Source organism: Dipodomys spectabilis, unplaced genomic scaffold (genome assembly GCF_019054845.1).
Source record: "Dipodomys spectabilis isolate Male_0828 unplaced genomic scaffold, ASM1905484v1 ptg000691l, whole genome shotgun sequence".
In the NCBI taxonomy this organism is placed as follows: domain Eukaryota; kingdom Metazoa; phylum Chordata; class Mammalia; order Rodentia; family Heteromyidae; genus Dipodomys; species Dipodomys spectabilis.
The window spans coordinates 283229-298635 of NW_024871368.1; the positions used below are offsets into that span (position 1 = coordinate 283229).

At 65.7% G+C, this 15407-nt stretch overlaps 1 protein-coding gene across 2 annotated transcripts; it reads right to left on the reverse strand.

The window, feature by feature from the left end:
* Positions 1 to 280: 280 nt before the first annotated feature.
* On the reverse strand, positions 281 to 14244 carry Chrna4 (cholinergic receptor nicotinic alpha 4 subunit). 2 transcript variants are annotated; one of them, XM_042672232.1, is made up of 5 exons: positions 14096 to 14244; positions 8229 to 8273; positions 8040 to 8149; positions 969 to 2334; positions 281 to 636 (listed from the first exon to the last, which is right to left on the reverse strand). In XM_042672232.1, exons 2-5 carry the CDS (start codon positions 8256 to 8258, stop codon positions 511 to 513), a joined length of 1632 nt encoding a protein of 543 aa, XP_042528166.1. In that variant the 5' UTR covers positions 8259 to 8273; positions 14096 to 14244; the 3' UTR covers positions 281 to 510. The 2 variants fall into 2 exon arrangements, with proteins under 2 accessions (XP_042528166.1, XP_042528165.1); XM_042672231.1 differs by lacking the exons at positions 8229 to 8273; positions 14096 to 14244 and having other exon boundaries at positions 969 to 2198; positions 8040 to 8119.
* Positions 14245 to 15407: the final 1163 nt, after the last annotated feature.

The following is a 15407-nucleotide window of genomic DNA, read 5'->3' on the forward strand; positions in this document are numbered from 1 at the left end:
CAGCCAGACCCCCATGGCCCTGGCGCCCCCCACCTTGGGATCTGCCAGGCCCCTGGGGGCGCGGATGCCCCCACCTTGGGATCTGCCAGGCCCCTGGGGGCGCGGATGCCCCCACCTTGGGATCTGCCAGGCCCCTGGGGGCGCGGATGCCCCCACCTTGGTGGGAGGGGAGGCGGCCCCCAGGGACGGGCGGGGGCTGGGAGCAGAGCGTGTGCCGGGGCGTGTAGGATGTCTGTCATGTGCGGGAGTGCGTGGACGGCAGGAGGTGGGTGTTGCCTGCTGTAGGAGCTTTAATCGGGCTCAGGGTGCGACTCTGCCCTGCGAGGGGCACAGACCGGCCGCCGCTGACCACTGCTGTCCAGTCCCGCAGGCCCTGTCTCGCTCCAGGGCGTCACAGCAGGCTCGGGAGCCGGGGGCGGCAGGCCGGGGCTGGGACCTCCCGCCCGGAGCCAGGAGCATGCAGGCTCAGCCACCGCCATGTCCTGCAGACCCTGGGCCCCGATCATATGCCTAGATCATGCCGGCCAGCCAGGGCGGCAGGAAGAGGCCCACGGTGCCCAGCAGGCAGACGATGATGAACATCCAGAGGAAGACACGGTCGATGACCATGGCCACGTACTTCCAGTCTTCCTTCACCTGCAACACAGACACGGTCTGCCGTGGTCCAAGCCGCCCCAGGAAGGCCCTGTGATGCCTGGTGAAGCCAGCACCTGCTCCACGTGTCCCGGGACGGGCCAGTCCTGACGCCCAAGGGGCGGCGCCCAGCCCCCAGCCCCCTGCCCGCCAGCCACTCCGGCCCTGCCTGCTTCACCCAGCTCAGCCCAGGGGCCCACAGGGCTTGGAGCAGAGGCCAGTAAGGTGTCCCCAAGTGGAGCAGCCGTGTCTGGGGACATGCAGGAAGCAAAGGGCACCTGAGGGTCCCAACGGGCCACAGCCTCCTCCCAGACCCAGCTGAGGCAGGGACTTACCGAGAAGTCCGTGTCTTCTGCCTTCAGGTGGTCTGCGATGTACTGGACACCCTCCACTGCCCGCGCCAGGGCCGGCGACAGCGGCAGGGGCCTGGGTGGGGCCTTGGTGCTTTGGGTCTTGAGCACAGTGACTGGGAACACAGCGGAGGGCTCCTTGCACGAGCATTTGCACGGAGACGGCTGGTCTGGGGTGGGAGGCTTGGTCCAGCGGGCCTTCAGGGGTGTTGGGGAGCCGGCCGGCTGGCCCTCGGCGGGAGGGGGGCCGTCTCGGGGAGCACAGTACTGGATGCTCCGAGACCGGAACCGGACACTGACCTCCACTGCCTCCCCGGGGCTGGACACGAGCTGGGCACTCAGGGACCTGGCTTTGACAAGCCCCGGGGCCCCGGCCCCACCGGGCGGCCCCCGCGGACTGGGCGAGGGACAGGGGCTGGTCTTCTCAGCCTCTGAGAGCTGTGGGGCAGGGGCCTGGTCAGAGGGCGGCTTGCAGACAGGCGGGGTCTCCGCCGGCGTGTCCGGGGGGACACTGAAGGACGGGCTGGGCGACAGGCCACGGGTGTCGCTTAGGACGTTAGGCTGGCCCTCCGGCGGGGGCCAGAAGCGGGGGGCGCTGGCCATCTTGTGCATGGACTCGATGAGCCGCCGGCAGTTGTCTTTAACGACGGACGGCCTCTTCATGAAGAGCAGCCGTGGCACAATGTCCAGGAAGACCCTGCGCACCCAGGCCGGCATGGTGTGCGTGCGCGGCGAGCGGTGGTGCACGTTGAGCACGAAGACGGTGATGATGATGGACAGTGTGACGAAGATCATGGTGAAGAGCAGGTACTCGCCGATGAGCGGGATGACCAGCGAGGTGGACGGGATGATCTCGGTGATGAGCAGCAGGAAGACGGTGAGCGAGAGCAGCACCGAGATGCACAGCGTGATCTTCTCGCCGCACTCGGAGGGCAGGTAGAAGACCAGCACGGTGAGGCAGGAGATGAGCAGGCAGGGGATGATGAGGTTGATGGTGTAGAAGAGCGGCAGCCGGCGGATGATGAAGGCGTAGGTGATGTCGGGGTACACCTCGGCGCAGCACTCGTACTTCCTGGTGTTGTAGGTGCCCACCGCATCCACGATGACCCACTCGCCACTCTCCCAGAAGTCCAGCTGGTCCACGCGGCTGTGCATGCTCACCAGGTCGATCTTGGCCTTGTCGTAGGTCCAGGACCCAAACTTCATGGTGCAGTTCTGCTGGTCAAAGGGGAAGAAGGTGACGTCGATGCTGCAGGAGCTCTTGTAGATGGCCGGGGGCGTCCACTGCACCCTCCCGTCGTGGAAGAGGTGGGCCTTCGTCAGGTGGGTGACGGCGAAGTCGCCGTCCGCACTGGGCAGGAAGGGGGGGAGTGAGAGCCTCGCACGGCCGTGCCCCCGCCCCCCACGCCTGCTCACAGGATGTTCCCGCACAGACGGGCTCGGTCTCAGCCGGAGCCCCCTCCAGCCAACGGTGAGGCCGCAGGGCTCCGTGGAGCCTGACGGGAGCTCTGGCTGTGACCCATCTGTGTGCTTTCCTCTACCAGCCGTTCCCAGAACACAGTTCCCAGAACACAGGCGGAAGGAGCCGACAGAACAGCACCGTGGCTGGCGGTCATGTCTATTTGCAAGAGAAGCGGGACTGGGGCCGGTCCACCTGCTCCCACCGTCTCCACACCGGCCTCCGCCCGCGCAGGGTTCTGGGAGGCTCCGTTGGACTTCGCCGCCCTGGCTTCTGTGGCGTATGAGGAATGTCTGGGGAAGCACAGGCCCTGGAGCCCCCGGCAGGCAGCCTGGAGGTGCTGGCAGGACGGGTGTCCCTGTCCACAAGGACATGCTACGCGGTCCCCGGGGACGGAGACTGCGGGACCAGGGGCAGAGGCATCGGACCAGCGCGGCTCAGCCCGCAGCTGTCCCGCACACCTCTACCTGCTGGAGGCCAGCAGCTGAGCCCTAGGCCCCTGCCGGGCTTGCTTGGGGTCCATGGGCTCTGCCCACGTCCCACCCATGCCCAACAAAGACATGGAAGAGGCGGACTGCAGAGCTGTGCCAGATGCCCCCGGGGACCCAAGCCTTCTCTTCCTGCTGGGCAAGACCCAGATCCAGCGACCTCCTTCCGTCACTGGTGCCAAACGGGAAGGCTGTCCCACCAATGGCCCCGGGAACAGGAAGGCCAAATCCCTGCATGCAAAGGTCAGGACTGTGCAGGGCCAACAGCACATCAGCACCTCCCGCCTCTCGGGTTCTCTGGGGAATGCTCATGTCCGGCACAGAGGCTGGGAGAGAGTGGGCAACAAACAGGAGCTGAGAGTCCTCAGCCCCTCCTGTAGACAGATCTCCAGCTCTGCGACCCTCAGCCCCTCCTGTGGACAGATCTCCAGCTCTGCGACCCTCAGCCTCCTCCTGTAGACAGATCTCCAGCTCTGCGACCCTCAGCCCCTCCTGTGGACAGATCTCCAGCTCTGCGACCCTCAGCCTCCTCCTGTTGACAGATCTCCAGCTCTACGACCCTCAGCCTCCTCCTGTGGACAGATCTCCAGCTCTGTGACCCTCAGCCTCCTCCTGTGGACAGATCTCCAGCTCTACGACCCTCAGCCTCCTCCTGTGGACAGATCTCCAGCTCTGCAACCCTCAGCCTCCTCCTGTGGACAGATCTCCAGCTCTGATCCTCAACCCTTTCCTGTGGACAGATCTCCAGCTCTGCGACCCTCAGCCCCTCCTGTTGACAGATCTCCAGCTCTGTGACCCTCAGCCTCCTCCTGTGGACAGATCTCCAGCTCTGTGACCCTCAGCCTCCTCCTGTGGACAGATCTCCAGCTCTGCGACCCTCAGCCCCTCCTGTGGACAGATCTCCAGCTCTGTGACCCTCAGCCTCCTCCTGTGGACAGATCTCCAGCTCTGATCCTCAACCCTTTCCTGTGGACAGATCTCCAGCTCTGATCCTCAGCCCTTTCCTGTGGACAGATCTCCAGCTCTGCGACCCTCAGCTCCTCCTGTGGACAGATCTCCAGCTCTGTGACACTCAGCCCCTCCTGTGGACAGATCTCCAGCTCTGATCCTCAACTCTTTCCTGTACACAGATCTCCAGCTCTGATCCTCAACCCTTTCCTGTGGACAGATCTCCAGCTTTACGACCCTCAGCCCTTTTCTGTGGACAGATCTCCAGCTCTGTGACCCTCAGCCTCCTCCTGTGGACAGATCTCCAGCTCTGTGACCCTCAGCCTCCTCCTGTGGACAGATCTCCAGCTCTGCAACCCTCAGCCTCCTCCTGTGGACAGATCTCCATCCAGCTCTGATCCTCAACCCTTTCCTGTGGACAGATCTCCAGCTCTGCGACCCTCAGCCCCTCCTGTGGACAGATCTCCAGCTCTGCGACCCTCAGCCCCTCCTGTGGACAGATCTCCAGCTCTATGACCCTCAGCCTCCTCCTGTGGACAGATCTCCAGCTCTGCGACCTTCAGCCCCTCCTGTGGACAGATCTCCAGCTCTACGACCCTCAACCTCCTCCTGTGGACAGATCTCCAGCTCTGCGACCCTCAGCCTCCTCCTGTGGACAGATCTCCAGCTCTGTGACCCTCAACCTCCTCCTGTGTACAGATCTCCAGCTATGTGACTCTCAGCCTCCTCCTGTGGACAGATCTCCAGCTCTACAACCCTCAGCCCCTTGCTGTGGACAGATCTCCATCTCTGGTCCTTAGGCTTCGCTGTGATATTGTATCTCAATTTGTCCACTGTCGTAACTTAGTTGCACTAGCATCAGCCTCCATGGGGTCCTTCTCTGCTCCTGGACCCTCCTCAACTTCCCCAGAACCGAGGTGCCAGCCCCACCCCGTGCCCGTGCGACCTGGACTGAGGTGCATTTAGACCTTCCTTCCCGTCCCCAGCCCAGGTCTGCGGAGCGGAGGTGGTTGCGGTGCGCCTGCCCCTGCTTCCACACAGGACAATGATGGACACCTGCTCCACACTGAGCCCCCTGAAGCCTGAACGGACCCCACCAACGCTGCAGCACTCACCGTGGGAGCCCCCACGGTGCTGGTCTGACCCTCAGAGGACAGTGCAGCCCTGAACCACAGGTTCTGGTGCTTTCTGTTTGCTCTGCTGCTCAGGGCTGTTGATTCGTCCTGCCTCTGTCTCCCAGGCCAGAGTCAAAGCCTCTGAGCTCTGAGGGGCTTGGGCAAAGGGCGTTGCTCACTTGGGCGTGTGCCTGCTGGCCCTGTGTGGCTTGCTGGCTGCCAGATCTGGACCAGTTATAAAGCCATGGTCATCAGCCAGGACCCTCAAGGACCTTCCTGTCACCTCCTCCCCCACTGGGGCCCCCACGCAGGCCACACGGGGCACAGAGACCTCATCCCACCCCTCCCCGCGTCCGGCCCCTGGTTTCTGCTGGTGAGGAGCCGGACCCTCCCCCACGCACTCCAGCCTCCCTGCTGGCCGGGCCCTCCCCCCCTCCCCCGCTCACTGCAGCCCTCCCCGCTGGCCGGACCCTCCCCCCTCACTCCAGCCCTCCCCACTGGCCGGACCCTCCCCCCTCACTCCAGCCCTCCCCACTGGCCGGACCCTCCCCCCCTCACTCCAGCCCTCCCTGCTGGCCGGACCCTCCCCCCCCTCACTCCAGCCCTCCCTGCTGGCCGGACCCTCCCCCCTCACTCCAGCCCTCCCTGCTGGCCAGACCCTCCTCACCCTCCCCCCTCACTCCAGCCCTCCCTGCTGGCCGGACCCTCCCCCCTCATTCCAGCCCTCCCTGCTGGCCGGACCCTCCCCCCCTCACTCCAGCCCTCCCTGCTGGCCGGACCCTTCCCCCCCTCACTCCCGCCCTCCCTGCTGGCCGGACCCTCCCCCCCCTCACTCCCGCCCTCCCTGCTGGCCGGCTGTCTCCATTGCACAGGGAAGAAGCGCAGGCGGCGTGTCTCACATCCATCCCAATGAGGCTCTGGCTGGCGCGGCGCCGGCCAGAGGAAGCTGCAGCTTCCTTCCCCGCGGAAGCCTGGTTCCCTCTGGACGCGTGGGGGTGGATCTTGCGGCTCCGCTCATTTCAGGCTCCAGTGTGCTTCCTGCTCCCAGCCCCATCTCCCCAAAATCAAAGCCTTGCTCCTTCATGGCACAAATTAAAATTCCCACACAGCAAGTGACCCAGTCCCCTGCCCAGCGACCTCCTGCCAACGGGACGCAAATGGCGGGCTCACTGCTGCCACCGGCCCAGGCCACGGGGGCTGTTTCCATGCTCAGAGCCTTCTGCAGGCTCCTGGCGCACGCCCCTCCGGCTCTGGACCTTACCCTGTGGCCACAGCAGGGGAGGAGTCCAGGGTTCCTTCACTCCGTGCAGCTGCCCCGGAGGAATGGATGCCTACGGGACCGCAGCCTCGCTGAGCACCGGGACAGAGCTGGCTCTCCCAGGCCACCACCCCGTGTCTCCGGAGGCAGATGCGCGGCCTGCCGTCTCCGGCCCTGGCCCTCCGGGAAGAGCTGGGGCAGGTTGAGAGCGTGGGCTGAATTGTCCCACATGAGCGAGTTCTGGACCCAGGCCCTCCAAGAGCCCAGTGTGTCCCTGAGGTGAGCAAGACCCTTTCCTGCCTGCCTAGCCCCGGATTGGGAGCTTCTGGGCTCCCACATCGAAGGGCCACACTTGGGGCCAGCAGGGGTCCCAGTGAAGGGGTCTCCCAGCCCGGGAACTGGCCCCTAACCTGCTCGGCAGTGGGGCTGACACTGGCTAGGCGGCCTGTCACTCTTGGGCGTCCTCTGCAGCGGTCACCGAGCCCGGCATCAGCTGCCCGTGCCGGTGACCTTTCTCCCTCCCTCAGACCCGAGGCCGGGGCCAGCCATCCTCAGCCCCAGGAGTCCTGGCGGGGAGGAGGCTCGGAGGGGAGCGGCCGGGCAAGGTGGCATCCCAAGCTCCGGTCCTGGTGGATTTGGTCCCTGGCTGCTCACCTGCCTGGCCAATTCCGCCCAGGAAGAGTTTGTCCTTCCTAGACCGTGTGTGTCCTCATGCGTCCAACAGGCTGCCCAGGCTTGACCGGTGCGGCCCAGGGGTTGAGGGGAGCCAAGTGTGGGCTCCAGGACGCGAGGCTCCAGCCGGAGAGTTACAGAGGCAAAAAGCCATCCAGAGGGAGACCACGAAACACCCGTTCCCCACCCTGCCACCACCTGCCAGTAGTGCACCCGGAACCCCAGCCTCTTCCACACACGTATAGTGAGACCATTACCGGCCCAATGAGGCAGAAGAGCTGGGTGCTCTTAATCTGATAGGGCCATTTGTGGGTCAGGAGGACACCCCGGGGCTGGCAGCGGCTGCGGGCGGACGGCTGGGTCGGGCATGCAAGGGGTCCTTCGCTCCGTTTGTCAAGCATTGCAGGAGTCTCTCCGGCCTAAGTGAGACCGGAGGCTCATCCTGGGTGGGTTCAGCTCCGAGCAGGGCTGTGTCGGCTCAGGGGTCCTGGCAAGGCTCGGGGCGGGGGTAGCACAGATGCCAGCCGGCGAGGGCCACGGCCAGTGCCTGGACACAGCACAAGCCACGCCACAGCCAGCCTCCGCTCAGCCTCCGCTCAGCCTCCGCCAGTCCGACAACAGGCTGCGGCAGAGCCAGAAGAGCTGCTTGGCGGACCGGCCTGCCGTCCGCGGGCGCAGCCACCAGGCCGGGCTGAGGAGGACAGACGCAGAGCACCTGGGCGCCTCCTGCCTCTCCTTCTAGAACCTCCTGCGGCCTGCAGAACCCCCACAAGGTGCTGTGTGCTGCAGGGAGGGCCCGCCCGAGGGGCCCTGGTTGTGGAAATCACTGGAGTGGAAGGGCCTAGGCCCGCTGCCACCCAGAGAGGCGTCTTAGCGCTCTGCACCCTCGGGGATGGGGGGGGGCGGTGAGATGGCTCAGAAACAAACCAGAGGCCCCAGGCCAGGGCAGGCAGGGCAGGCAGGCTGGCACCCCCGGCCCCCGCGACCACGGTCAGGCCCCTCCAGCGCTGAGCACTGGCCTAGGAATCCCACCAATGCCACGCACGCACGCACGCACGCACACACGCTCGCAGGCCCTCCCGCGGCAGCCCCTTCCGGGCCTGCCCCTGGTCTCACTTGTTGTAGAGCACGATGTCCGGCCTCCAGATCAGCTCCGAGGGGATGCGGATGGAGGTGACGTTCTCGTAGTCCCCGGGGTCCCAGCGCAGCTTGTAGTCATGCCACTCCTGGCAGGGAAGGAGAGCCACAGGTGAGGGGGGCAGGGGGCGGCCGGGCGGCCCGGGACGGGGAGCCCTGGTCTCTCACCTGCTTCACCCACACATTCGTCGTCATCATCTGGTTCTTCTCATCCTAGAACACAGCAAGAGGAGAATTCAGGATCTATCCTTGTCTCCCGTTCCAGGCTCCCTAGCCACAGCCAAGGGCATGACCGGGGCCACACACCAGAGGGGACCTGGCCCAGCCAGGAGGAGGCCCCTGAGATGGGGTGGCCCGTGTGGTGTCTGTGGTTGGGTGGTGTGTGTGGTTGGGTGGTGTCTGTGGTTGAGTGGTGTGTGTGGTTGGGTGGTGTCTGTGGTTGGGTGGTGTCTGTGGTTGGGTGGTGTCTATGGTTGGGTGGTGTCTATGGTTGGGTGGTGTCTGTGGTTGTGTGGTGTCTATGGTTGGGTGGTATTTGTGGTTGGGTGGTGTCTGTGGTGTCTGGTTGGGTGGTGTCTGTAGTGTGTGTGGTTGGGTGGTGTCTGGTTGGGTGGTGTGTGTGGTTGGGTGGTGTGTGTGATGGGGTGGTGTCTGTGGTTGGGTGGTGTCTGTGGTTGGGTGGTGTCTGTGGTGTCTGGTTGGGTGGTGTCTGTGGTATCTGTGGTTGGGTGGTGTGTGTGGTTGAGTGGTGTGTGTGGTTGGGTGGTGTCTATGGTTGGGTGGTGTCTGTGGTTGGGTGGTATCTGTGGTGTCTGTGGTTGGGTGGTGTCTGTGGTTGGGTGGTGTCTGTGGTTGGGTAGTGTCTGGTTGGGTGGTGTGTGTGGTTGGGTGGTGTGTGTGGTTGGGTGGTGTGTGTGATGGGATGGTGTGTGTGGTCGGGTGGTGTCTGTGGTTGGGTGGTGTCTGTGGTGTCTGGTTGGGTGGTGTGTGTGGTTGGGTGGTGTGTGTGATGGGATGGTGTGTGTGGTCGGGTGGTGTCTGTGGTTGGGTGGTGTCTGTGGTGTCTGGTTGGGTGGTGTCTGTGGTATCTGTGGTTGGGTGGTGTGTGTGGTTGGGTGGTGTGTGTGGTTGGGTGGTATCTGTGGTTGGGTGGTATCTGTGGTTGGGTGGTATCTGCGGTGTCTGTGGTTGGGTGGTATTTGTGGTTGGGTGGTGTCTGTGGTGTCTGGTTGGGTGGTGTCTGTAGTGTGTGTGGTTGGGTGGTATCTGTGGTTGGATGGTGTCTGTGATTGGGTGGTATCTGTGGTTGGGTGGTATCTGTGGTTGGGTGGTGTCTGTGATTGGGTGGTATCTGTGGTTGGGTAGTGTCTGTAGTGTGTGTGGTTGGGTGGTGTCTGTGGTTGGGTGGTGTGTGTGATGGGGTGGTGTCTGTGATGTCTGTAGTGTGTGTGGTTGGGTGGTGTGTGTGGTTGGGTGGTATCTGTGGTTGGGTGGTGTCTGTGATTGGGTGGTGTCTGTGGTTGGGTGGTGTCTGGCTGGGTGGTGTCTGTGGTATCTGTGGTTGGGTGGTATCTGTGGTTGGGTGGTGTCTGTGGTATCTGTGGTTGGGTGGTGTCTGTGATTGGGTGGTGTCTGTGGTTGGGTGGTGTCTGGCTGGGTGGTGTCTGTGGTATCTGTGGTTGGGTGGTATCTGTGGTTGGGTGGTGTCTGTGGTATCTGTGGTTGGGTGGTGTCTGTGGTTGGGTGGTGTCTGTGATGCGGTGGCCTCAGCAGACAAGACCTCCCCCCTGAAACCTGCACTGCCCCTTGCAGCTATCAGACAACCTGGTAAGTGGGTCCAGCTGCTGGTCAAGTGGCCTCGAGCAAACCTGGCCCTGCGAGGGTCGGAAGGCCCTGGCTGGCCAAGATCACTTGTGGCTGAGAGTCCAGCTAACAAGGGCACTGTGTGGTGCTGAAGCTCCTGCCCAACCATGGGTCATTTTTGCTGTGATTTCCCTTCTAGGTCTTATCTCCAGGCCCAATGCCCACATTTCCGACGGGGAGCCTGTGCTCTGGGAAAGCATCCCCGGAGGGAGGAGAATCTCTAGAGAAGGGAGGGTTCAGGTCTGTGGAGACGGGATGCCCCAAGGTCCTCCAACGCTGTGGGTGTTGAGCGCCAATGTAAGCCCAGCCATCCCTGTCCACGGGGCTCCCAGGGGACCTCCTGCCCAGGACCTCACCAGAGCAGAGGGCACGGCACGGGGCACTGTGCCGAGGGAGGCGACCCTGCGCCACCCCAGAGCAAGCAGGAAAAGCGGGCTCCACTCAAAGCTACCACCTCCAGGGAATCCAGCCGTGCAGGGGACGGGCCATCACCACGAGGGACTCGGCCTGGCCCAGAGCAGAGGAATGGGGGTGGTGCAGAGCCAAGCACGTAGCCACTGCCTGGCCACCCTGCAGCAACCCGCATGCCACACGGCTCCGTCCCTGGGTGACCTCATCCCATATCCAAGGAGGTGGGCACGGGGGAGGTACCTGCTCACTCCACAGGACTCCAGAGCCCTTAGAACAAGCTAGGCTCTAATGCCCAGCCTCCCTGACTCCTGCTCAGACTATGCCCAGAATCATGCCCAGATTCCCAGCCTCCTGCCCAGCCTCCTGCCCAGCTTCCTGCCCAGACTCTTGCCCAGACTCCTGCCCAGACTCCTGCCCAGCCTCCTGCCCAGACTTCTGCCCAGACCCCTGCCCAGACTCCTGCCCAGTCTCCTGCCCAGACTCCTGCCCAGTCTCCTGCCCAGACTCCTGCCCAGACTCCCAGACTCCTGCCCAATCTCCTGCCCAGTCTCCTGCCCTGACTCCTGCCCAGACTCCTACCCAGACTCCTGCCCAGTCTCCTGCCCAGTCTCCTGCCCAGACTCCTGCCCAGACTCCTGCCCAGACTCCTGCCCAGTCTCCTGCCCAGACTCCTGCCCAGACTCCTGCCCGGACTCCCAGACTCCTGCCCAATCTCCTGCCCAGTCTCCTGCCCAGACTCCTGCCCAGACTCCTGCCCAGTCTCCTGCCCAGACTCCTGCCCAGCCTCCTGCCCAGACCCCTGCCCAGACTTCTGCCCAGACCCCTGCCCAGACTCCTGCCCAGTCTCCTGCCCAGACTCCTGCCCAGTCTCCTGCCCAGACTCCTGCCCAGACTCCCAGACTCCTGCCCAATCTCCTGCCCAGTCTCCTGCCCTGACTCCTGCCCAGACTCCTACCCAGACTCCTGCCCAGTCTCCTGCCCAGTCTCCTGCCCAGACTCCTGCCCAGACTCCTGCCCAGACTCCTGCCCAGTCTCCTGCCCAGACTCCTGCCCAGACTCCTGCCCGGACTCCCAGACTCCTGCCCAATCTCCTGCCCAGTCTCCTGCCCAGACTCCTGCCCAGTCTCCTGCCCAGACTCCTGCCCAGACTCCTGCCCAGTCTCCTGCCCAGTCTCCTGCCCAGACTCCTGCCCAGACTCCTGCCCAGACTCCTGCCCAGTCTCCTGCCCAGACTCCTGCCCAGACTCCTGCCCAGTCTCCTGCCCAGACTCCTGCCCAGACTCCTGCCCAGACTCCTGCCCAGACTCCTGCCCAGTCTCCTACCCAGACTCCTGCCCAGTCTCTCCTGCCCAGACTCCTGCCCAGACTCCCAGTGCCATGGCTCCCTCAGAGCCAGGAGACATGTCACCACACCCAGGCACACTTCCTCAGGATGGGAAATGGCTGGGATTCCACGGAATCCTCTGCATCTGAGCTCGGTGGCCGACAGTAGCTCCAGAGGACATCTCCAGAGGACACAGAGCCACCAAGGGGGTGGGGTGCTGGGGCGGGGCGTCCCGTCCCACCTCCAGAGGGACATGCCAGGCAGGCCTGATGCTCCGTACGGAGGTGGATCTGCGTCCGCGCACGTGTGTGTGTGTGTGTGTTCACGTGTGCTTGTGCTCGTGCGTCCTTAGCCAGCCCCAGGCAGGGAGTGGGACCAGGAGCTATGTTCTATGGACTCGTGTAGCTGAGTCTTTCCTGGGCCCCGGCGTCTCTTGGGCAACTGGGTGCTGCAGCCCCGAGAGAGCACCTGAGGCAGTGTAATGGGCTGGGGTGGGACCGGCTCTGGCCTGGAGGTAGCAGTGGACTGGCCTTGGGCCGGGTGGTGGCAATGGACTGGCCTCCGGCTTGGCAGTGGCAACGAACTGGCCTTGGGCTGGGGTGGGACTGGGAGGGGGTAATGGGCTGGCTTTGGCCTGGTAGGTAGCAGTAGACTGGCCTTGGGCCAAGCGGTGGTAATGGACCAGCCTTGATCAGCCAACAGCCACCTCTGCCCACCACCCCTCTGCAACCGTGTCTGCAAGCCTCCGCAGGTTGATGAGTCTGCACTCTCGCACTGTCCTGGGGCTGGACGTCAGCCAGGGACACCGCAGGAGTGTCATTCGAGGGCCGGTTCCAGGACACCAAGGGTGGCAATGCGAGGGGTCAGCTTGACCGGGCTGGCCAGCCCTGTGCAGGCCTTGCATCTGTCAGAGCCCTAGGGTGCTGCCCACAGCCCGTGATGGTGGGAATGCTGTCACCCCACACCAGGAAAGTGCCCCAGGGTGGCCGAGGACCAGGCCCCCCAACACACATGGTGCCCACCTGAGGCCAGCTCCTCCCCCCACTACAGGGGTCCTGGAGGGCTGGGGACGCACCCAGGACTCCCTGACAGCTCTCTCTTCCCCAGACTATGCCTCCAACCAGGAGCCTGGAGGCTGGATTCCATAGCAGGCTGGAGCCGGCTGGACTCGTGCTGAAACTTCAGGCCTCTCAGATGGCCTGGACCCCCACTGGCGTGGCCCCGCCCTGACCACAGCCCATGGGGTGAGGGCTGGTCTCAGTGAGAAGAGCAGCTGAGGCGTGAGGCGGCCAGCTGCACACCGGCACCCAGAGGGGCTCCCAGGGAGCACTGCGCCTGGCCAGGAAACCCGGGGTACATAACAGCATCTCCACTGTGCAGATACCCTGGGCCCTGCGGCCATCACACAAGGCCACTGGCCCTGCCAGTACCAAACTGAGGCCCAGCGCCCTGTGGCCTTCCCACGGAGCCCAGGCCCTGCGGCCTTCCCACGGAGCCCAGGCCCCGAGGCCTTCCCACGGAGCCCCACTCCCTGCGGCCTTCCCACAGAGCCCAGGCCCTGCGGCCTTCCCACGGAGCCCAGGCCCTGCGGCCTTCCCATGGAGCCCAGGCCCTGTGGCCTTCCCACGGAGCCCCACGCCCTGTGGCCTTCCCACGGAGCCCAGGCCCTGCGGCCTTCCCACGGAGCCCAGGCCCTGCGGCCTTCCCACGGAGCCCAGGCCCTGCGGCCTTACCACGGAGCCCACGCCCTGTGGCCTTCCCATGGAGCCCAGGCCCTGCGGCCTTCCCATGGAGCCCTGTGCCCTGCGGCCTTCCCACGGAGCCCAGGCCTTGCGGCCCTCCCACAGAGCCCAGTGCCCTGGGGCCACCACTGCACCAGGCCTGGCCCTGAAGCACACTCTTTTGAGAGTGCCCACATCTCTGGGTGCTCCCTCCACCCAGGGCTCCTTGGGATCCTACCCATGCTGCAGAGGCTTCTGGTTGGACCCAGGAAAAGGAACGCATCCCAGGCGAACAGGACCTGGCCTAGACTTGACCCCACGTTCCAGACCTCTGCTATCAGCCAGGGGTTGGGGGTACCTCCAGGCATGACAGCACCCTCTTCTTCTACCCAAGGGGTGCCCCAAGGAAAGCTCCTGCTGCTGAGCTGCCCCGGGCCAGGGCACGTCCCTCTCCCCTGCCCACAGGCATTTTTCCATTCTTTGCCCCCAAAGGTGCCCAGCTCACAGTGTACAATGCGGTCATCCGTGTGCCAGGGCCTGAGACCACACCAACCTCCCCTCCTACCGCCAGACGTGAGCATGCACCTGCACAGCCGGCCACCAGCGGTGGCAAGATGCGCAGCCACCTGAGCCCCACCCAGCCCCGCAGGGCCCTCAGGTCCCTCCAGGCAGGGTGGCCTGTGCCACGCAGGACAGCAGGCCACCTCCAGGCCTACCACGTCAATGAGCTGGGCAATAGACAGGCCGAAGCGGACCAGGACCACGTCGGAGATGTTGGCTACCGGCCGAGACCACTTGTTGTAGCCCGAGAAGAGTTGCTTCAGGAGTCGCTCCTCGGCGTGGGCGCGCGTCTCCCCAGGGCTGCTCGCTGCAGGGGAAGCAGGAGGGGGCTCAGGCACGGGTGGGCCCCTGGGCCTCACACCCGGCCACGCAGACCCCTCCTCCTGGAGCCTCACACGGCCCCTCCCACCTCAGGACCCTCAGCCGGCTGCCTTGGTGGTGCCCTTCCTGGCCCAATGTCCTCATCTTCACTGTGCGGAAGCCCACACCAGTCTAGACACCTGACCGACACAGGAACACGGGTTGGGGGACAGAGGCGGTGAGTTCACAGGGCAGGCAGCAGAGACAAAGGGCTGGGGTAGCAGCAGCAGGCAGGAGGGGGTCAGGAGGGGGTGGGGAGGGGGCCGGGCTGCAGGGAGAGGGGAGAGGGGAAGGGGAGGCCAGGCTGCAGGGAGAGGGGAGGAGAGGGGGATCTGCCTGGCCCAGCTCGCTGTCACTGTGGAAGCCCAGCGTTAGCAGTCACAGGAGCGCACCAGCTGTGTGGGGGAACCGGAGCCCGCCCGACAACGCCCTGCCCGGCATCTGTGGGGTGCGGCCGGGCTCCCCCGGCTCCTGGACAGCCGCTCCAGCCTTCTCCTCCTTGGGGCGAGGCTGGAGATGGACAGGCGGCCTGAGGGGGAGGGGACACGGCTCACCTGCGCCCGGGGAGTCCCAGGCCCCCAACCTTCACCCCAGCCAGAGCCCCTTCCAGGCCCCCCGCGGGGGGGGGGGGGTGTTCAGTGCGGGCAGGGCGGGCCGGGCGGGCGGGGGGGGGGGGGGGGGGGGCGGGCCGGGCGGGGCCGGGCGGGTCGGCGGGCGGGGGGGGGGGGGGGGGGGGGGGGGGCGGGCCGGGCGGGTCCGGCGGGCGGGGGGGGGGGGGCGGGCCGGGGGGGGGGGGCCGGGCGGGTCCGGCGGGCCGGGGGGGGGGGGCGGGCCGGGGGGGGGGGGCGGGCCGGGCGGGTCCGGCGGGCGGGGGGGGGGGGGGGGCGGGCCGGGCGGGCCGCTGGGGCTACACTCCCCGCGGGAAGCCCCTGGACCTGGGCACCGGGCGGGCGGGACGCGGGCGGGACGCAGCGCGGCGGGCGCCCGGGTGGCCCGGGGCCGGGGCCTCTCCCGCGCGTCCCGCCGCGCGTCCCGCCGCCCCGCAGCCCGCGCCGGGCGCCGCAGCGCAGCCCGCGCTCGCGGGTCCGCGGTCCGGAGCGGGTCGGG

What these genes read in the sequence shown, in the direction of transcription:
- Chrna4 (XM_042672232.1), bottom strand. Translation starts at nt 8,258, where the DNA reads ATGATGACGACGAATGTGTGGGTGAAGCAG. An exon ending in CGAATGTGTGGGTGAAGCAG is followed by an intron (nt 8,150 to 8,228) that starts GTGAGAGACCAG and finishes CTTCCCTGCCAG; the next exon opens with GAGTGGCATGACTACAAGCT. An exon ending in CAGAAGACACGGACTTCTCG is followed by an intron (nt 637 to 968) that starts GTAAGTCCCTGC and finishes TCTGTGTTGCAG; the next exon opens with GTGAAGGAAGACTGGAAGTA.